Source organism: Rissa tridactyla, chromosome 14 (assembly GCF_028500815.1).
Source record: "Rissa tridactyla isolate bRisTri1 chromosome 14, bRisTri1.patW.cur.20221130, whole genome shotgun sequence".
Taxonomy (NCBI): domain Eukaryota; kingdom Metazoa; phylum Chordata; class Aves; order Charadriiformes; family Laridae; genus Rissa; species Rissa tridactyla.
In genome coordinates this window covers 4,235,257-4,257,256 of record NC_071479.1, presented here as the reverse complement: position 1 = coordinate 4,257,256, position 22,000 = coordinate 4,235,257, and the positions used below count along the sequence as shown (strand labels likewise).

The following is a 22,000-nucleotide window of genomic DNA, read 5'->3' as shown; positions in this document are numbered from 1 at the left end:
CTGGGCAGGAGGCACTGGGGAGCGACCTAAATATCCCACCACCTTCCCCATGATGCGGCTGCCGCAGGCTGGGTGGTTTCTTATTGCCTGAAGCATTTCCCAGTGGCAGCAGCGCCCCGTGTCAGGGCCACCAGCATATTGAAAGACTGCAGGGGTCCCGGCCCTCGGAGATGCCCAGCGTGAGAAGGGCAGTGCACGCGCTGACCGACTTCAGCAGCCCCTGACCCAGCCATGAGCCCCCGCACCCCGGCACGGCGCTGGGCCTGGGCTCTGCTGGGGCAGCCCAGGGCGAGTGGGCTCGCAGCCACCTCCCGTGCCCCGGGGACTGCGCGGTGGCCCCGTGTGTGGCTCTCCTGGCCCTCGGTAGGGGTCTCAACATGCAGTGCAGAGCCAGGCAGCGCATCCCCCTGGCAGGCAGCCTCCCACCTCACAGCGGGGGTGTTTTGGCACCATTCCCCCAGCCACTGCCTTTCCTGCCCCCTCTCCCTTGGGCAGCTCTGGCTCCCGAAGGAACGCGCGGGGAAGCCCTGCCTTTCCAGCCACGGAAACGCATCCCATTGAGCGCATTTCACCGCAGCTGTTTTCAGCCAGGCCCTGCAAGCGATACAATTGTGTGAGATGAAGCGATGCCATTCAGGCTGCCGGGAAGCGTGCACAGAGGGGCTCTGCAGACCCGCTATTCATTATCGCGAAACCACGGCTTGCGCCGAGCGCGTCCTGGGTGCCTGCGCTGACGGGGCTGGGCCCCCTTGGGGACGCCTCTCCCCGGGCCTGGGCGGCGAGGGGAGCTGTGGGTCGCTGCCGGGACAGTCAGACAAGCGACTGCTGTGTAGTGGCACAGAAATCCATCCTGCATGGCGGGGAAGTGGTTGCCTCACCAGAGATGCGTCTTAGTTTCCACCTGTTATGTGGATGCTGTTGTGGTGGTGGTGGGGGGTCCCGCCTCGCTTCTCCCTTCTAGCGCTGGGTGATCGCTCCAGCAGAGCCCCTCTGAGCTCTGCCCTGCCCTGGGCTCTCCCGGGCTGTGTCTGATGGCCGTGCGCCATGGCCTCCCTCCCAGCTCTCGCCTCTCCCCCTGCCCCAGCGCGGGGACACAGCTCAGCTGTGGGTAAACTGGGAGCTGAAGGCTGTCCTGCCTGGGGGCTGTGAGAGGGGGGAGCCAGGATGGGGGTCTGCAATGAGGTTTCCATGACAAATCAAGCTGTGATAGAGTGACCCCAAGCAGAAGGACCCCAGCGGTGGCAGAGCACATGGACTGTCCCCCAGCCCCCCCCCCCCAGCCCCCCATTACCTGGCAGTTCTTATCCTTTGCAGCTTGCACAGGTTTCAGCACGCTGAGGTCCCCCCTGGCAGCGGGCAGCTCCCCAGGTCCCCTCTCAGACACGCAGATGCCATCAGAATCGATGCCAACCTCGTCCGCATCCGTCATCTTGGAGCCTTTCATCTGGTGAACTTCAAACGAGATGGATAAATAAACTCAAGCCCCCCCTGCCGCAGGATTGCAGCAAGGAGCCAGGGCCCTGAGCAGGGCTGGGAGCCAAGGTGGCAGCTTAGGGACAAGGCCAGAACTTGCTTCGAGACTCAGTGTGCTGCGGAGGAGCAGGAGGAAGGGGCTTGAGACCCTCAGCCTGCTGGACAAGGGGGCTCAGCCTCTGCCTTCCTGGTGCCCAGGACGGGTGGGCAGAGAGGGCAGATTCCCCGTGCCCCCCATCCAAAGGGTTCCGAGGCTCTCGCTGTCACTAGAGCTGGCCCATGACAGACGTGCCACCTTGCGTTTTTTCCCCCCCCTTAAAGCATCCCCGCCGCGGCAGCTGAGAGAGGCCTGCCTGCGCCCCGCGGGGACCCGCACATCACCTTCCAGCGGCTGCTCCTCGGCTGACTTGTCGCTGGCACCGTCCGCCTGCCCGTCGGCGTTCTGCAGGGCGTGCTGCAGGCTCAGCTTGTGGCACACCTCGAAGGCCTGTCCCACCGTCCTCACCACCCGCATCGCCTGGCTCTGCGGAGCAAACCCACGCTGCTCAGCCCCGTGCCAGCCACCAACGATGGGAGAACTGGGAGCCTTCCCAGCTTTCCACCCCGGGGCTGCCCCACGCTGCCGTGTCTCTTCCCGTGCCAGGAGGCTCCACTGTTGGACCTGATGCATGGCATTCCCCCGCTCCCCACGCTCGGAGACGGATGCTCTCATCTCCTCGTGGGCTGGGGCAGACGGGCTGCGCTGCTGCCCTGGCTGGGCAGGAGGGGACAGGCACCAGGCATGTTTTTTTGGGGACACTCAGCGCTGGCACTGCCTGGGTCTCTCCCTGGGGAACTGCATCCTCCGACCCAGCGGTTGCTTTGGCACGGGGAGGTGCGAGGTCCCTCGGAGACCTCTCGCCTGGGCATGACCCAGCCGTAGCCCCCCCCGCAGCATCCTACCTTCTTCTTCGATTTGAAGACGTTGCACCTGAAGGAGTTATTAGCGCCGTCCCTTGCGATGTAACTAAATATTTTCAGGTCTTGCGAGTCGTGAGATACGTAGAAGATTCTAGGTGGGAGAGAGACAAAGGGAATTAACCACCCAGGGGAGTCTCTGGCCCCAGACAACCTCGGAGGCTCCCGTGTGTCCCCAGGACAGGCTGGGTCACAGCACCCAGGGTTGGAGGAAGGAGGTGGTGCCAGTGCACAGCCCCTCCTGCGATTTTCAAGGCAGGAGGATTTAAAGAGTACTTCTGGCTTGACGGAAAACCTTCTGGTTTCTGAAGTAGGCAAAAGCTTTTTAAAGATGCTGTGGGGAAAACTAAAAAAATCTATAGTACTGGAAAGCATGTGGCTATTTTTAGCCCCAGCAATTAATCCCTGTCCCTGCTGCAGCGTGGCACAACTGCCTATGCAGTCACTGTCCTCCCCTCGGTGCAGCCCCCCCAGGGACAGTCCCGGCAGGTGGCACAGCACAAAAGCCACCGTCCCCTGGGTGCCTCTCCCAGGGGTGCTGAGGGTCCGACACTGCTCCCTCTCCTGTTCGGGCTCACTCTTTCTCCTCCCCGTGCTGCAAAACCATTTTTAAAGATCTTTTTATAGATTTGATTTAACCGGGTAAAAATGTGACAAGCGGGTTCAGCTCTGAATAGAGAAGAAACCAAAGGGATTCTTGAGATGTTTCTCTTTTACCGATTGGAATTTTTTTTGTGTTGAACTTGCAATTGGAGCAATTGTGGCCCATGCACCACATCTTGTAATAATCTGTAAAAAAAGCCAGAAGTGAGAGGCAGGCACGGACAACGCATCAGCACGTCCTCCGCGCCCCAGCTCCTCACCGAGGGCTCTGAGGCAGAAAAGCGGTGTCGGTGATCCCGGCCCTCGGGGCTGCGGGAGCTTCATGCTCGTGGTACGATTATTCACTTGGCAGATGGAACAGCCCGGTGCAACCCGTGCTCTTAACTGTGCTACGCGCCATCGCTGGGGCTGCCTTCAAGGAAGCCATCCCTGACGGCTCCTGAGGCATCTGAGTGGGGCTTGTGGTCTCCAAAATACTTTGAGATCCCACGGCAGGTGCTATGGAAAGCCGATGTTACCTTACCGCGTCCTGTATGGGTTAATTCCCTGTAAGCACTTACACCTGAGAGTACGGCGCTTCTTCAGAAGCACACGGTGAGCCGTGCTCTGAAGGAAAACCGCGGGAAGCCTGTCCTCAGAGTCGGAATCAGAGAGTAATTCAGGTTGAAGGCATCTCTGGGGGTCATCTAGTCTAACCCCTGCTCAAAGCAGAGCCAGCTTCAAAGCTAGATCTGTCCGTCGCACCCTCAAAAATGTATGAAAAGGATTCCCCACCCGCGGTAAATTTTGCAATCTCGTTAATTTTTCATGGTCCTTTGGAAAATCAGCGTTGGTGGAGGCAACTCAGCAAGCGGGAGGATGGACGCGCATCGCTCAGGGCTGATTAACGGCTCTGGACCGAGCGGGGGTAGATCCCCTGCCGCGTACCTGTACACAGGATCGTGCATCACCACCATCTTACTCTCATCCCAGGTCCACTCCTTTCTCTGTAAGGGGGCAGAAACAAAACTACAGTGAGACGAGGCAAAAAGAAACTCCACCGGGCTGAGGGGCAGAACCCTGGAGAACGGCGCGTTTCTCCCAAGCCAAATCCAGGCTCCGGTTTGACTGTAGGAGCAATGGCTCTTTTGTCGGTATCTTGGATAAAAATAGATTATTTTTGATCATTTATCATATCTGGTCATCTGATCACAGCCTCCAGAGCTGAAAATGGTCCCTAAGATTAATTTATAGCATCAAATATGCAGAAGAGTAACACGTTTTGGGGAACAAGACGTGGAGCTGGAGCTTAGGAGATCTGGATCCGGCTGCTGGCTCAGTGGGGAGCGCAGTCTGGGTCAGGAGCTGAGGGGCTCAGCCCAGGCAGCGCGGAAAAAGCCTACCGGTATTAACTAGAAAAAGAAACTGTATTTCCTGAAAGCTTGACATATTTTTGATAGGGGAAAAAAATTTTCCTCTTCCCACAGTGTAATTTTCCCACTTTTTTCAGCAAGGTTTTGTTATTAGTTTGTTTGACAAAAAAAAAAAAAAAAAAAGTGAAAAATCAAGTCTTGCGAAAATTCTGTGTGGTTTTTAAGAAAAGGTCAATTTTGGTCAGAAGTGTGACTGTCCTGAGCAGCAGTAACACTCAGACATGGTCAAAGCCCAGCCCCGGCTCGGCTGGAGAAGTCTCACCTTCTGCTTCTTGCGCAGAATCACCTTCACCCCGTCCACGGACACAATGATGCTCACCTTCTTCTTCTTAATGTTCTTGGCTTTGAATTCATACTGATGGGAAGAAAAACCCAGGTTAGAAGAAAGGTGGGACTTGGGGGTACTGTGACAGTGTTCTACATGACAATGTCAATTTTGTATTTAATCCCAGCTGCTGAGGGAAGTGGGAATTTGTTTTATCCTGCTAAGAAAATCCATGTTGGGAAGGACCCGCTGCCGGAGCTGGGATGCCGGGCAGGATCCTGGCTTTGTCAGGAGCGTCCCTTGGGAGAGGACAAGCGGAGGTCAATCCTTGGGACTACACCCAGAGATCGCTAATTCGGATCTGGGAAGAACTTTTCCCGATGTGTTGGCCGTGCCTATTCCAGCAGGATTCTGCACCAGAGGCTTGACGGGGAGACGGCTCTTGCAGCAAACACCAAGCAGTGATTTATGGCGTCTCTGGTGCCCTTGTATGTCAGCGCTGCAGCGCATGGGGAATATAAAATCACTTATGAATTGCAGGGAGGGCCAGATGGGTGGCAATAATGCAATTATACCTCAGTCATTTACATAATCACATTAACCTCAGTGGGCTCAGTATCTCTGGAGAAAAACCCAGCTCCTCACCTGCAGGTGTCTGCAGTCTAAACTCGCCTCCATTTGTGTTAAAAATTAAACTGCTGCTTTTAAATGTTACTTTTGCTGACAGCTAGAAGCACGGCAGAGCCCTTCCACTCCGCAGACCTGCATTTACAGCGCTGATCCTCACTGGCCCTGTTTTAGCCGCTATTTTCGTCTTCTAAATACAGCATTTTGATACCCCATGCTTTTCACAGTCCCTATCTGAAACCCACCTTTCCTGGGCCAGATCCTCAGTTTATCTAAACCAGCACATCCCCTGCTGTCAGGGCAGCTACAGCACCAGCCACCGGGTATCTATGAAAAAGGAAATCCCTTGGATTAACTCGATGTACAGTTTCCATAGCTGGAAAGCAGAGGTTACAAATCCCCTGTTTTAACAGCCTGATAACGTGAACTGTGCTGTAACGGAGCTGGGACTTGGCGAAGGGGACATGGTGGGGACACCGCTGCCGGCTGGCTCTGCAGGTTGCAAGCTTTCCCTGCTGGGGTGCCAGGGTGATGCGGCCCCTCTGCGGCGTCCCGTCCCACTGAGGACAGCCAGACACCTCGGTGGCACCGAGCCTTCCCGGGGAATGCTGCGCCGGCCCGGTGGGCTCCGGGGGACTGGAGGTGCCTCTGCTCCATCGCTGCCTCCTGGGATGCCTCTGCCGCATCCCTCCGGAGAGTCAACGCAGCCCACCTCATTTGTCGACACGGAGGACGAGGCGATGCCAAGCAGCAGAGTGCAGCCTGAAGCCTACCAACACCGTGTAATTAGACATCTAATTAGAAATCTTATCTCTTTAGACAGTCAGCGGAGCTGCAGGTAGTGACTGAGATGTTAAGGGAGTCCAGGCACCTCCTTCAGGAGCCTGAAGTTGAAGGATGCTGTGTGTGGCACCCAAGCGCTGCAGAGAAAATACCCATCTCCCAGCTCCTCAGCACCCATTGTAAGCCACGCCAGCCTTACAGGCAGAAAATTGGGTGGCTTTCATGTTTATCAGGCTTTTGATGCTGTTCATTGAATTCTTAGCAGTCTGCAAGGTTTATGGTATCAGACAGACCCCGGATTAAACCATAGCCTTTTGATCTCCCCATGAATTATTACTCTGAGACAAGCTCTTTAAAAATCTATCTATAGCACCATTGCGTGTGAAGCCGGAGCTAAATTTGCTATACACGTTTTTTTATTTATAGGCAGGAGCGAAATGATGGGCGAGGTGGGGAGCGCATCCTTCAGATGGCCACGGGACACCTCCACGGGGATGAGGACAGCCGAGAGGGCATCTCCCCCCCTGCGCCCCAGCAGCCCCGGGGTGCCCGGCACCCCCAGCCCACCCCCAGCCCACCCTCGCTGGGCGCTCCCGTCTCTGCCGGGCTGGAGCTTCCCCCTCCCCTGTGCTCCGCACCGCCAAACTGTTTCTCCTTGTCTGCTCGCATGAATGTCAATAAAACTGGGATAGATTGTTCTGCCCGCTAAAGAGCTATTTATCTTTCTTTATACACAAATGGCTGGGAAAATACTAACTGAGCTTTCCAAGAAAAAGAGAGCAATACAGTGTATTTTCCCCTTGTAGCAACAGGGGTGCAATTACATTCAAACAAGGCTCTTTACTCAAAGGCTTTAAGCGAAGTCCAAGCCTGGATTTTGCAGAGATGCTTTTTCTTTCTCTCTTGGACAGAAAGGAACAATCGGGAGCCACGGCAGCGCATCTCCGGGCGCTGCCAGGAGGGATGGCGGGGCTCTGTAAGGCCAGGGGACCCCAGCCAGCTGCCACACCACGTCGCCCCAGCCTGGCTTCGGGACAGGTACGGGGCTTGAGCCCCAAGCAGAGCCGTACAGCCGGTGTCAGCTGCCCGGCACCCCCTGCCCTTGCCCCGGCCATGGGCTGGTGTGAGCCGTGCCGCTGCAGCCAGGGCTGGAGAGACACATGGGGTGAGCAGGAGCAGAGCTCAGAGCTTCTCCCCTGCCCCGCATTCCCCGCACACGGCGTCTGAAGCTGTTTTGGCCCTTGCAATCTGCAGACAGCACCCTCAGGCTCTGGTCAGGATGCGTCCCTTTGCCATGGCATCGTCAGCCAGGAAGGAGGACGATGAGTTCGCTGGTCCTGCTCGTGCTTTGCTGCTGCCACCTGCGGACGGCCAACACACGCTCCCCACCGGCTCCTGGCCATGGGCAGAATTAGCTCGGCCTGAAAACAATTAAAACCCACTGGGCCCCAAAATCCTTTCCAAAGGGTGAAAGCCCTCCAGCAGCAGCAGCTGTAGGATGGCTGGGCCCCGAGTGGTGGCTCACATGTGGAGCGGTAACACCAGCTCCCGAGAGCGGGGCTGGGCGAAGCTGCACCGGCTTGGGTTGGACTCTCTCTCCATCTCTACATGTAAGAGGCAGATGGGATACTGCTTCAGTCATTTAATTGCTTCCTACCAAGCAGGAATCGGTATTTTAATTAACTGTGATTTATATAAAGACAAAAAAGCACATGAAAAAACGCACTCCAAGACAGCAGACTTTATCTCCTATAAAAACGTTCATGCATAAACCAACGCACATGCGAGCCCGAGCTCCTGGCTAACCTGGCACTGCCGTCAGGGAGCAGTCGAGTCACTGATTTTGTTTTATTCTTACTATTGAATTGATGTGATTTTTTTCCCCCAAATTTGTCAAGGCTACCGACAAATCCAAACCCACACAGCAACGTTCATCTTCTCTGCTGCCTTCGGAGATTCAGTCGTTATTCTCTTGCTGCTTGTGCTATCCTATGGGGGAAAGCTTTCCCCATGGTAAAGGATCTGGAGTTGCCCTTACACGTGGCGATTCAGCAGACAAGCGGAGACAGGGCAGGACATTTTATAAAAAAATGCAGATCAAAAAAGGGCAATGCATAGCATTTAATTTAGCAGCTTCATTAATTCTATTTCTGATGTGTTTGACCTGGAATACTTTCCATTTTGGCTTTTAAATTCCCGTGTTTGAGTTCTTGCCTTTCATACGGTCCCACACACCATTGGCATGCAATATTAACCTACCCAGGAGCTAGAGGCTGTATGACTAGAAATGTTAATGGCGCCGTGCAATGCATATTTCATCCGATAATTCCACCCAAGCAGATATAAATTACACATGCAGTTACCAGCTTCCATCTGCTGATGAAAGAGATGGCCTAATGCACATTTGAAATCATATGCAGTTTCCAGCACTAGGAACAACTTGCATGAATAGAGTTATTCAAGGAAGCAGTTCTTAATGTGATTAATTACTGAAGGTATCAGGGCCTTCATTATGTAAATGAAAAGTGTCATAAAATAGAGAGTTTGCACATCTTAGAGGCAGCCTCTCTTTCCAAAAAATGCATCTTCCTCATTAACAAAGAGCAGAAGGGCCAGCCTCCAGCAAGCCGGCGGAGCCAGAGGATGCTCCCTGCCACGGTTCACAGGGCGTTTGCTGCCGCGTGGCCCAAGCTGTATTGAGGGAAAACAAGGCAGAGGCTCTCCAGGGGCTAAATCAGGAGTACATCGGCGCTCCCAGTCGCTGCTGGGTCAGGACTTTGTTTGCATGCCCAAAGGAAGATGCCACAGGCTTGGAAATGGATGGCCCTTCCTGCCACTGTAAATTCTCCGTCCAGCGCTTTGCCCGCTGTCCTGCCCAGCCCGGCCAGCTGCAGGACATGTGTGTCCATGAACAACCCCGCAACAACAGCGGCCCCAGCCCCTTCCCAAACCCTCCCCACCAGACGGACACAGTGAGCGTGGCAATGAGGTGGAAATCTCGGCTCTGCCCCCTGACAGACCAGCTGCGGGCAGTGTCACCCCGTCAGGACGCACGGCCCTGCTCCCACTGCCAGGCTGGCATGCGGCCGCATCCCAGCACGGGAGGCATCCTTCCCTCCCGCTGCAGCATGCAACCCCCGGTGCTACATAACCGCTGTTTTAGGCATTAAAACCATGACGAATCCAAGTATTTCGAGTTCAGGAATGTTATTAATTTCAAACCAAACTGACCCGCGCAGCATGAGGACACGGCGTTACCTCGACTGCTGTTTGAATTACTGATGCTTGGAGTGCTGCCGCTTGGAACTGACGCTACAGAAAGCTCCCCCAGTTCTTCTCCCAGCGAGGGCAGCTTAGCCAAGCGCTGTGTGCCGCCGCCGAGCTGACAAACCAGCAGTGTCAGTTCCCATACCCTTTGGACCGCAGGCTGCGGTCCAGCCTCCAATCCCCCCCCGACCCACCGCGGCCCCTCCTGCATCACATCACACCTTCCCGCCATGGCCCCGCCAGCCAGCGGCGTCACCGGTCACCCACAGCCGCTCCCGCGCGGCCTCTGGCTGGAAACCGCTGGGTTATGGCCTTTGCTTTGTTCGTCTTGGGAAGCATGTGCCTGTCTGAATCCTATGAACTCCCTGTGCCCGGCGGCGGGGCGCACGCTCCCAGGGACGTGGCCGGCGTGAATGCGGCTGGGCATAGTCCGGGTCTGTGCTGCAGTAACTGGGCAACACGGACACAAAGGCGATGCAGGAAGCGGTGGAGTCCAGGAGTGCACCTCCTGCCCAGTGGAAAAATGAGAATTTATGATCCTTGGAAACATAAAACTGTTCAGTGGAAAGCAGAAACCGAAGGGGGAGTACAATAGGCAAGGAGAATGCTGGCAACATACCCAAAGTCTTTTTTTCTCATTTAAATTAGCTCCTTACACCATCCAACAAATTCTCTGTAGATACCGCAGCCTGTTCCCCACACAGTGATCCGAAGGGGGCAGGGAGCTATCGCGGCCCCGCTGGGTTTCTGGGAGTCCCTGGAGGGGCAGCAAGGAAATGTGACTGCAGTTCATCACAGGATTTATTTATTTATTCCTAGCTCTGCGCTTTGGCAGCGGTGTTGCTGCCTGCAGAGCCAGGCAGGGCTCGGACCTCTCCAATGAAGGTTTGTGCTCCAGCCCCGGAGTCGGGCTGGGGTGCCGGGATGTGGGTTTGTGGGGATCTCTGTGCGCTTCTGCCCCGGACCTCGGGTCAGGGTCCAGCTGCGGCCGCAGGCTTTGGCTGGATTAGTGATCCCTGTCCCTCCTTTTCCAATGCTCCTCGGGAGCTGGCCAGTCAAAGGCTGAATTTACATGTTTGAGTGTAGCCCCTCTGTCCCCTTCCTAATCCGAGTGCAGCCTGCGGTGACTGGCATCGTGCCCTCACCCCTCTTAGCACCCTCATGGGGTTCAGGACCCTGGTGATGACCCACAGAAGGTCCCACCACACTCTCCTCCCCAGGACTCCCGTGCATCCGTCCTTTCCTGCCTGGCAGCTCATGCAGGTAACCCCCCAGCAGATGTGGGCAGCAGGAGCAGGGTCCCCGTCACAGCGTGCTGTCCCTAGGGAGTTCCATACGCTCCTTCCCGAGGACTCCACCTCAACCCCAGGCTCAGCCTCTGCACAATCCACCCAGCAATGCCGATGGCCCTGGCCACAGCCTGAGCTGCAGAGAGCTGCTTACAGACTAAGCTTTGATTAGTCTTGGCAAGAAAAGCACCACGGGATAGACTGGCCAGAGATGATTTATTGATAGGATTACTGTGGCCGGCCTGGAGTCGGTGCCCTGCGCGCAGCGGATCTGCAGATGCTGCTCAGGTGCAGGAGTTGGAGACAATTTGTCGCATAGCTGTGAGGAAAGGATTAACGGGAAAATCCACTCTATGGGCTCAAAATCTCCCCAGCAGACCACATCTATGGTACATAAAACCATCTGCTTCCCAGCATTGGCTTGGTCAGGCAGGCGGGTAACTGCTCTTTCAGAGCTGGGAAGTGGAAGCAGAGGTACTCATACGTTGGCCAAGGGGCAGGACTCCAGAATTATGGAGTCCCAGCACTTGGCTCTAGCTGGAGGACAGCCCTCCTGCTCCAAAGCCTCCCACCAAGCCCAGCTGCCTTGCTGGGACCATCTCTCAGTGAGCTGTGCTGACACCTCCAACTCTTGTCACTTTGACCCCTTCACAGCGACCAGCTGTGATGAGGTGTTAACGGTCCTGAACAGCTCAACCTGGGGCCTACACCCACACCCCACCCATGGGCTCAGGAGTTCCATTTAAGCTCAGTTGTGGGTCTTAATCCCCTTCCTGACTCCCAGTGTAGCACTGTTGGTCTCCAGCTCAGCTACAGCTATGCCTGGCCACAGACCTGCTGATCCTGACATGCAGATGGACCTTCCAGCTTTGCCTCAGATCTGCCTCACCAGCACAGACCTACCTGCTCACCTGGACTCTCGGCTGAACCCACCTACTACCTGGGGTCTGCTCTGCTCTCCTGGCTCAGGTATGATGGGATGGGGCCCTGGCTGGTGAGGCCCTTGCCCTACCAGCCATGTTACCATGGTTGGCTTCCAGCTCCTCCCTGAGGCAGCAAAGCCACCCTTGCTGCTCCCAGACCCCGGGGCAGTGTGTGGCCCCTCACAGCTGCCTTGGTGCAAGGAGATGCACAAGCACCTCACTAATGAGGGGTCTGTTTGCCAAACCCTTCCCTAATGCCTGAGCTTGGTGGTCAGCCCCTCGCCGCAACTCGAGCTGGGCAGCGGTGTAGATTGAGGGGGGAGGACGGATGAAAGGCAGTGGAGGAAATAGCAAAAAAAAAGAATTAAGCTAAGAAAATATTTGCATTTCTGGAGTCTCCTGTTTGGCGTTGTCACTGTGACTTTAATTGGTCTAATCTGCAGGTCTTCTTGGCCCTGTGCCCCCCAGCCCCTCAGCCAGCACGAGGGCGCTTCGGCTGTGTGTAGCCAGCTCCTGGCTTAGCTCACAACCGTGGCTCCAAAAGCAGCTTCTTGAAAGTTGCCTGTAAATGGAAAAGGGTGTGCGAGCTCAGGCCAGTCCTCTTAGTCCTGGCTCTGGCTGCGTTTCAGCTCTCTGCAGAGATGCAGGTGTTTCCTGCGTCTCTCTTTAGGGTGCTCCTTAGGGGACAGGTTTCCGGAAGAGGGATGGCCAGGGATGCTGGGCACGCCTGGCCTGGCTGCCTCCTGCCAACTCCTGTTCTGGCTTTGGAGATGCTCTGGGGCGACGTGTGCGAGTGCAGCCACAACAGTGCCTAGGGTCTAAGGGGAAAAAAATAATCCCTTAGGAAGCAGTACCAAGTGCCACCCTCCTGCCAGCGCTTTGGAAGCCACAGAAAAGCAGTTTGTGGAGAGCAACCTGTGGATCTAGGCTTTCCAGACACTCCTTCCCAACGGAGTTTTAGGGCTCTGATTGTATTGAAATGAAGCACTGACAGGTTGCTTCAGCCCAACCAGCTCGTGTGCCCTCTACATCCCCTTGCAGACACCCCGCCTGCTGCCATCCCAGATTTCTGCATGCCACCTTGGTGGAGTGAGGGCTCATGGAGAGACTGAGGTGAACAAGCCTCCAAGCACTGTTTTGGGAAAACTGTTCCTTTCAGGAAAGGAGCTGTGCGGCTCAGTAAAACATGCTTGACAATTTTCTGTTTTCATAAATATTCAAAACCAGCCACACCGGGAGCTGACTAATCTGAAGGCCTTCCCTGAACCGAGCTTTCCATGCTTCAAATTCTTTTGCAGATGTGAATCCTGAGCTGCAGCTTCTCCCTGAGGTGGGCAGATGTTAGCCAGAGTCCCAGCACGGGACACTGCGGCTGGATTATTCATCAGGAGCTCACCTGGCAAGTCACGGCAGAGCAGAGAGCTGAAATCAGGAGTTTCCAGCGCCCACTCACGGTGGGGATTACACATCCCCACTGCAGGGCATGTGTGAACTCGTGCTCCCCAGCGGGGCTGCAGTCCCCATGGCCACCCAGGATTCACCCATGGAGCAGCTCAGGACCCTGCTGCAGGTCGGCAAAGGGGGCTGGGCTATGGGTGCCTTGGGCCATGCCCTCTCTGACTTTGAGAGCCTGTGTACAGTGTGGATGGATTTGGAGAGGAACACTAAACTGCTCCTGAGTGCGAGGATGGAGAAATGCAGGCAGGCACCTGCTCACGCCAGTGGGAACTGAGGTCTGCTCCTCTGCAGCAAGGTGCACAGACCAGGGAAAGCACTGCCTGATGCCCCCTGCTCGGGAGGGCTGGGATCTGTCGGCTCTACCACGTGGCCTGAAAACACAGGCTTCTGGGGGGCTGCCCTGACTGCCAACACAGAGGGGGTTGCCATGGATTGTGCTTCAGTTTGGCCATTAACAGTGGGGCTGTGAGGATGCCGCCTCCGGTTCAGCAGCTGGAGGTTGGTGTGATAAGGGGGAGGCAGAGAAAAGGGCCGCCTTTTATCAAGGCTTGCTTTGCCTTCTGTGGCTCTGCAGAGCGTTCAGATGGGCATGGTAATACTGGCCACCTTCTTCGCCCCCACTTCTCCCCATCTTCAACGGATCTTGGGAGGTCTCAGGCTGTTGGAGTCCCAGGCAGCCTTTAAGGATAGCTCAGTCTTTCCAGCTAAAGGTGAGGTGGCTAAGGCAGGGGATGTGGCTGAAGTTTAGATGTTCCTCTGAGCCAGTCAAAAGGACGTGGAGCAAAGAGTGGCCAGAGTTACACCCGTGGGGAGAGCAGGGCTCCTGCAGGTGACAGGAGCCGGCGGGGAGACCAGCACTGGCAGTGGCTCTTTAATTAGTCTCTTCCACCTCTGAAAACAGGCAGACTGTTCTGGAACAAAGCTGCTTTGCCTGCTTTTAAAACAGGGTGGTATAAAAGCAGCCTTTTCAAGGCCTTCTCCCTGTTAAAGAGATATTGCGATACCGCTGAGCTCCATCCCAAAAGGCACAAGCAGCCGCAGCCCAGCGCAAGGTGACATCATCTGGCCTTTGGTGCCTCTCTGACAAAAGCGCCATTGTGGGACTGTCACTTCCAGGAACCCCCTGCTGTCCCCAGGTTTAATAGGGAGCTTTCCCACACACAGCCCTTCGGTCCTTGTCTTCCCAGGGCAGGCCAACCCCAGCTCACAGGGAAGCTGGGTCTTATTTTCCTCTCCACCTCCATTCACTTTGCAGGAGAAAACAAATTACCTTCTCTATCCGCAGTGCTCTGGATGATTAATTAGCTTCAGTAATGAAGTAGTGTCTTGGGACGCCACCCCAATGGAGTCTCATGTACCAGGCACCGAGTGCACAGGAACATGAAAATGGTCCCTTACCTCAAAGACCTGCTAGATTACTGCGGATAAGAAGTGCTAATTTCATTAGAAGCAGGTCAGATTCACCTGAAATAACCCTGAGAAGTGAAACTGCAATTATACACTGCAATACCTTCAAGTAATTCGGTATTTCCCTATAAACATCAGTGTCAAGAGGCCCTGCAGAGAAGGTCCTGTTTTTGTACACATGATGTTTCATATCCTAGTTGCCCTCCAGTCTGGTATGTAGGACAAGAGACAAGTTAGGAGATTGAATTTTTTTTTTTAAACCTTGTTCATCAATGTTCAAACAACAAAGCTCAGAAGAGCAGGAGCCAGGACTCTGCGGCAGGCTCCGAGCTCCATGAAAAAGCCTCAGACCCCCTACATGGCTGTGGGAAGGTAACGGAGTATTTTGTGTGTCAGTTTCTCATCCACAAAGCAAGGATGTTCATTTTCTACTTCATTCATTCAGTTGTTCTGGTTACAGCCAGTCCCCTGCTAAGTGACAGCTACCCAGCACCTACCCAGCAGGGCCAGACCACCAGATACTGCTCCTACAAAGGCATGAGCAGGGAGCAACTCAGGATTTTTGCTGCTCACTCCAAAATCCCTATTGTACATTCGGTCCCTTCCCACCCCTCCCCGTGGGCCTGACGGGCCACTAGTGCAGCCCCACACATCATGGAGTGGTATGAGCCCGGCAGCAGGGGAGATGCTCCTTGTTTGTTAATGGTGTGGCTGAGCTGTGCAGAGAGGGAAAAGGGGAGCTGATGCCCTCGCAGAAGCAGGAGAGGAGATGGGACAGGGGTGACGAGCAGGATGGCTTTGCTCTGTCTCTGGGAGCTGGTGTTTATTGCTTGTTTGCGGAGAGAATACAAATGGAAAGCCAGTTTTTAGTTCTTGTGTGGCTCTTCACAGGAGGGTTTGTGACAGTTGCTCCTCAGGGAGCAGAGCACCCGTTCAGACCGTGAGCGGTCTATGGCGTGGGAGTCAGGCAGGACCCACCATGGTGTGGGTGGGGGAGCTGCCGTGCATGGGGTGGGGGTTCCAGGGGTGCCCCTGGCAGGGGCTCACGCTGGCACAGCACAGAGACAGGGAGAAATCCTAACCCCACCGCTGTGCTGAGGCTCTGACAAAGGCAGGTGCCAGGATTTCAGGCCTCTAAATAATGCAACACTTCCCTCTGCGTTTATGTAATGATGCTATTTTAGCGCAGGTAGTCCAAGAGGAGGAGGATGGCAAACGGGAGGTGAAGGCAGGCAGAGGCGGGCTGGGCGAGCCACGGGCTGCCCGTGGGGATAGAGACAAGCATCAGTGCTCGAGGCTCAGGACAGCCAGGTGAGGTTCAGGTGCAGAAGGCAGAGGGGAGAAGGCCCATGTGTTAAACCGGTAACTAACTCCACCCAGCCCCTGCTCCCGAGAGGGCAGGCGTGACCTACGGTGGTTCTCCACTTCCAGCACCCACGGCTGCCCCACAGCCGGGAGAGACCCTGTGGCTGCAGCCACCTCCTTAAAGCCTCTGACTGCAGGATGCGGGGGAGAGTGATGCTGAGCACGTGCGTACTTATCCAAAGGAGAAGGAGGAATCTAGTTTGCTGGTGAGAATCTGGAGAAGCTACATCTGCATGACTAACACCCGCTTTTGGTGAATGCTGCAGGGAGGGACCATCTCCTGACTTCCAAACCTGCTATCACACCCCATATGCATCTTGGGTGCTGTCTTCCAGCTCTGCGTCTTGTGGTTTCTCCTAGGGAGATTAGCATTTTCTTTGCGTATCTACAGCAGAGGTAGGAAGCTGGACTTGGCACCTCTATCTTCGAGGAAGCAGAATTCAAGCTAGAATGAAGACTTGATCTCCATTTGCATTCAGAAACAGCACTTGATTACTAACTAGACCAGAATGAAAATGGGAGGGATGCTGAGCTGCCTCGCGTGCTGTGATGCGTGGACCAGGTTTCATGCCTCGTTTGCTAGGTGCAATCAGGCTCCGTCCTCGTTCATGGCATAGAGCTCTTTGTTAGCTCAAGCCCTGGGTGCGGCCGAACCTTTCTACTTCTCAGTGCCAGCAACTTTCATGAACAGCCTTGCTATGTACTACTCTGGGACAGTCAGGGACTGAAATAATCTGCTTTTTTCCCAGGCAAGGAGACTTTTTCTGTGTAGCTGTTAATACTATTGATCTCCAACAGTTCCACTTGAGAAAACATTTCTTACAGAAAGCCCAGTGACTTACAGTCAGCCTCCAAACGCTACACAGAAAGGATGTGTCTGCATCTGAGAGCACCAACAGCACAGCAATTCCAGCCAGCAACAGGCCATTGAGCTTGGAGGGGGTCAGGGCCACATAGGGCCACAGGGACCGTGCTTGTATGGTCTATTAGTAAAGACTTGGCATGCAGTACAGAAAGATCCTGCCTCCTCAGTAAAATCAGCAGAGTCAGGTCCAATGTTTAGATGCAGCTATTAAGAGGGATTTTCTAAAGCACACAATTCCTAATTCCCACTGAGTTCAGAAGGAATCTTGATTCTTCTGAACAACACACAAGGCACAAATGTCACTTGAAACCTGCCCAAGAGCTCTTGTATCATGTGCGTTTCTGGAATACAGCAGAAGAAAGACAGACGGGAGCTCACCCCTCTCCTGCCAGGCTGCCCCAGGCAGGCATCAGGCGCACCCAGGTATCACCCAGACGTGAGACCTGAGCAGTGCCGGGCACAGCACGGCTGGCATGCTGCTTCTCCCCAAGCGGGCCTTGGTTAGAAATTATTGAATGCTGATAAAATTGCCAATAGATCGTGGTAACCCTTCTCTGTGCCAAACCCAAAACCTAAAGGGAAGTCTTTGGGTTCTTCTCGAATTGCTCATAAAATCTTACGTAAATTTGGAAACAAGAGTGCTACTATAAGAGAAAGAAAATTCAATGTTAATTGTGTCATCTCCAGAACTCCAGAATATTAAGCAGTTCAAGGACTCTGATAGCCTCAGGGGAGCTACTGAGGTTGGTGAATCTTGATGAGAGAAACAGCCTGGGTTTAGACAGTGAGAATTATGGATAAAGAGGGTTTTATGGTATCAGTATTTATTGTCACTGAGTCTTGTCATCAAAACTGCATCAAAAGCAGCTACAAAGAGTGGGAACCCACCTGGGTGTGCCCTGTTTGCACTGCAAATACAGCTGTGACATGCTGTTGTCCCCCTGCTCAGCAGTGACCAGCAGCCACCCTTGGGGCTGATGCTCAGCTCCTCTTCCCTGACGCCTGCTCGGCTCCCCAGGGCTGTTCCCGTGTCCCTGGCAGAGGTGTCAGCAGCTAGGTGTGAAGCTGTGGACATTAATGCATCCCACGCTGCTCACATACAGGTCGATGATTAACCACAAACAGTGTTCCCTGCCCCAGCTCACAGCTTCTCCTGCCTTTGTCTTCGATGCAAGGAAGCAAGAGGAGCAGGAGACCAGCATTGCCCTGGGGGAGCAACAACATGAAAATAAGAAAATGTGCCTGGGCTTGAAGTTTAGGCCCCATAATCATTAACGGCAGGAGCACGGGCTGCAGCAGGACTGAACCAGTCCACGATGGCTTGGGATCACTGAACCTTGGTGCTTCCTGAACTGCATACGGCTCTGCGGCAGGTATGGGGCACTTGGAGAGGCAGCTGGTGTTGATGGCAGACACCAGCGTTTGGGACACTTCTACCAAAGGCCCCACATGCCTGAAGAGTCACTGTGTGCCTTATGCCCTCCTGGAGCCGGCTGTAAATGCCTAGTCCTCCATCGCACTGCAGCTCATCTTCACATGCCCATTGCTCTTCCTTTGTGACAAAAATAATCAGAAATCTTTAGAGAAAGAAAAAAATCTTTATAGAGAGAAAACCCTGGAGCTCAGAGGGTCTGGTGGGACTCCTGGGGGTACACTGGAGCTGGCTGTGCTGGCAGCAGGGTGATGGGGGGCCCTGGCCTGCGATGCTCGTGGCAACCCAAGAGGCCATGTCTCCCTCCAGCAGACCCACCGCCCAGCAGCGTCCCTGCGGCAGCAGAGTGACAGAAGGACGGAGGGAGGGGGAAGTGACTCAGGTGTCCTGAAAACAGTCAGGCGGCTGCCAATTAGTCCAAATAACCCATCTGGCCCAGGGAAAGGCCGTTTAGAAAATGTCTAATCGCGTCTGCACAAAAGAAAGAAAACCATTCTGCATTGCCTTTGAAAAATCCCTGCTCTCTCCAGGGACCCAGTCAAGATTTTTATTCTGTAGATTTATCATAGAGTATTTTGGTCAAAACATGAAGTAGCTTGTCAAAGTATTATGTTAAGTAACGCCGTTTTGGTTGGCCTTCAGGCCTCATATAGTACAGAGCAAAAGCAGAATGAAGAAAGCACGCGTAGAACCAAGCTATTGACAGTAAATCTTATTTTACTAGGCAGAATTTTGCTTTGTGGTCATGGTCCCTCAGGGTCCCCGCTCCTCAGAACACCGATCCATAAAGTACAAAGGGTCCCTGCACTGCACAAAACTGAGACATCTACAAGGTACCCACTGTTGTGGCACTAGAACTGGCCTTCCTCCCATGTCCAGTGCCAACACTCAACCTAAGAACCAGAAAGGCTGAGGTCAAAGCGCGAGGTTACATCGTGGCTACAAGCTGATTTTTTTGTATTTTTCCCTGCATGTAGATAGCTTTGCCCACGGGACAGGTTTAAGTGTTTGTGTTTCCATGGACCGTTCTGTTTTGTTGCTCATCCTGAAACGTCAACCTGCTCTAGTGGAAACCAATGCGTGTGCTTGCGTTAGCCACACAAGGAGGGTCTCTGCTCCACCAAAGGCACTCCAGGCCATGGCCAGCCCCAGCTCCTGTGCCCTCGCCCGTCCAGTTGTCACTCAAAGTAAGGCACCCTCCTCGTTAACAAGCTAATCCAATGTGCTTGCTACCGCTCTGGTTGCCATTGCCATCTCAATTACATTTTTTCAGACACCAATAAAGAAGCAGCTTTGAGTTGTGGCTGATAGTTCTACACCAGAACGTAATTTGAAAGCCATTATATTTCATCTCTGTAATACTCTACAACCAGTAACATAATTGTTGTAAAAGCTACTTTATTTCAAACTAGATAAAAGCTTTGCAGAGATCTCATACACTGATATTTTAGCTAGTAAAATCAAATGCTTCAGTAATCTGATGATAATGCTGTTAAAGCCACTTTATTTTACAATTAAAAGGTACGTGCCTCATTGCCAAGATTTAGCATGAGACAAAAAGCTTTGTCTTGTTCTATTTGATATTAACGTTCTAATTTGGCTTTTATCCGTTTAACTGCTGCTTTTATTAGCCTTCAACTGAACTCCAATCCGTCCTGACTCTTATGCAAAACAATATCAATATGCCTCACTGGTTCCACCCCCTCGCTGGAGAAGCCATCCAGCTTCCAGCACTCTGAGGAAGACATTAAAAGGTCACTGTTGCTTAGAGATGACACATTTCACTGACTGATCCCTCCATCCATCTGTTATCAATCATACGTAGCGCGCTCTGAACAGGGTATAAGAACTGAAGCCTCTACAATCACCAGTCACTTCTCAAAAACTAAGTCATAGCACGCGGCTACTGAAAAAGCTCTAAGCTGTCTCCTGTGGCCAGTATTCACAGCTAGACCAGTCCCCACTCATTTCACCTCAGAAATTAAGTGGCAGAAGGTAACTAATCATTATTCTGCGGCAAGAAGTCCAGAGGTGATTTAGGGTTGGAGATGAGCAGGGTGGAAACCTGCAAGAGACTGTAAGTCAGTGGGGGAGCTCGATGGCATGGTGAGACACCCCCAAGCAGTGAGCAGAAGGCTGGATTCTCGTGTAATCTCAGACGTGTTTATTCCTCTCCTCCTACTCAAGACGTACAAGCAGAGTGAAGTCAGTTCTCCACCATAGCTACACAATGCTGCCTAGAAACACCGTGCATGATGCCACCGCAAAAACATCTCATTAAGAGCTTCTTCCCTTTGCGTTATGATAATGTGAAGAGCAGAAACTGGATAAAGCAAGCTTAGGTTAGTTTAAGACACAGCAGGCTTAATTCTTCTAGAAAAACAGCTTCCGCATTTTTAAAGCCATTTCTTAAGTTTATGAAAATTAAATTTTCTGTAAGGATAGTAAAGCAGTATATCCATGAAACACACTTGAGCTTGCCAAGACAACCATGGATGGGAGACCACATGAGAGGCCTAAGGAGCTGCACATGCATCACCCATCCTTCCAACCCCAGCCTTCTCCCTTCCTCGAGCCTCTATGGCAAAGAACCTCTGGGAGATACAGTCCCACCAGGTGTTTTGACTAATTAGGGCTGCAGGGCATACTGGGAAAGGAGAGAGGCTATAAAACTCAGTGTCAGGGTAGGAAGCCCTTTCTGCAGGAGGTGTGGGAGGAGGGTAAGGAGCAGTGGTTGGGAGGTTGTGGCTCTACATCACATCTCTACATGTTGTAAGAGGAGACCCTGCAGTCTTAGGCTGAGGCCACTTGTTTTGCCTGGAGAAATGGATTCTTTCTAGACCTTCTGCCAGAGGGCTCATCTCCTTCCTCCGCATCCTGGCAGTGCCTGTGCTGCAGAAAGGTAAGACCTGTGATGTGGTTGTCATCTCCTAATGTAAGGTGGCTTTCCCTCCCAAGGGCATCTGTCAGGTCTGTTATCTTCTTAAAGACCAATGAACCAACTGTGGGATTTCAAATTCAGGTGCCATTTGCAGTGTGAACAGTAAGAGGATTTTTAGGAGAGCAGGACACTGAATAATAGTAGTTTCAATGCTGCCTGCTCTTGTTAAATGCACTAACTAGTCCTCTGGCATAGGACAGGGCAAAGAACCTGCTAGGGGGGCTGGAGTGGTGAAGGCTCCAGCAAAGGAGTAATAGGAAGGGATGCGAAATGCACTGTATCATGAAAATGGGCTAATGCGTGTGTCTAGGGACACCAGAGACCCCTGCAGAGCTGCTGCCTAGATGCTAATTAGAGCGTTCAGGTCCAAGGGTCTCTGTCCTCACACCCAGATCTCCTCCTCTTGTGTAGGAGGAGGCAAGAGGCTCCCTGGCGTGGCTCAGGTAGGATGCTCAGAGCATGCTGCAGGACCCCTCTGCCTCCTGGGAAGCCCAGCCTGATCCCCATCACTGTGCAGGAGGCTCTGCTATAGCTGCAACAAATAGAGGAAAACAAACTAATGAGGCATTAGGGCTAAACTTAGATGCAATTAACACTTAATTACCATCCTGAAAACACTTGCTGTATTTTGCCAGGGCCTGGAAAGGTAAAACCAATTAGCTTAATCTTGTATGGTAGAAAACTTAAACTGCCTCAGGTGCCTGTCATGGATGGGACCCTGGGAGTAAGTGGTGTGTGAGACAGCAGTGCCTGGAGCTGGGCAGCCCTGCAGGCGGGCAGGGAAATGGGACGTGGCCCTGCGCAGGGCACCGGTGCCTGGGGAAGGGAAGGGCCGTATGGCAAGGGTGCCTGGGGCCAAGCCATCCCCTCTGCTCTTGATGCCCTCCTGCCAACGTCAGTGTTCTTAGCCTGCCTGTCTGAGAGACTGTTCTT

General features: G+C 53.5%; 1 protein-coding gene across 2 annotated transcripts in view; it reads right to left on the bottom strand.

The window, feature by feature from the left end:
- Nucleotides 1-22,000, bottom strand: part of LOC128917726 (carboxyl-terminal PDZ ligand of neuronal nitric oxide synthase protein-like) — a 36,773-nt gene that overhangs the window by 4,425 nt on the left and 10,348 nt on the right. The window contains exons 3-8 of one of the 2 annotated variants that reach the window (XM_054221132.1): nt 5,583-5,664; nt 4,708-4,800; nt 3,961-4,019; nt 2,416-2,524; nt 1,855-1,996; nt 1,292-1,452 (exon numbers count right to left, since the gene is read on the bottom strand). In XM_054221132.1, the coding sequence (XP_054077107.1) occupies nt 1,292-1,452; nt 1,855-1,996; nt 2,416-2,524; nt 3,961-3,989 (441 nt within the window). In that variant the 5' untranslated portion in view covers nt 3,990-4,019; nt 4,708-4,800; nt 5,583-5,664. The remainder of the gene's footprint in view (nt 1-1,291; nt 1,453-1,854; nt 1,997-2,415; nt 2,525-3,960; nt 4,020-4,707; nt 4,801-5,582; nt 5,665-22,000) is intronic. The other variant, XM_054221131.1, reaches the window with a different exon arrangement.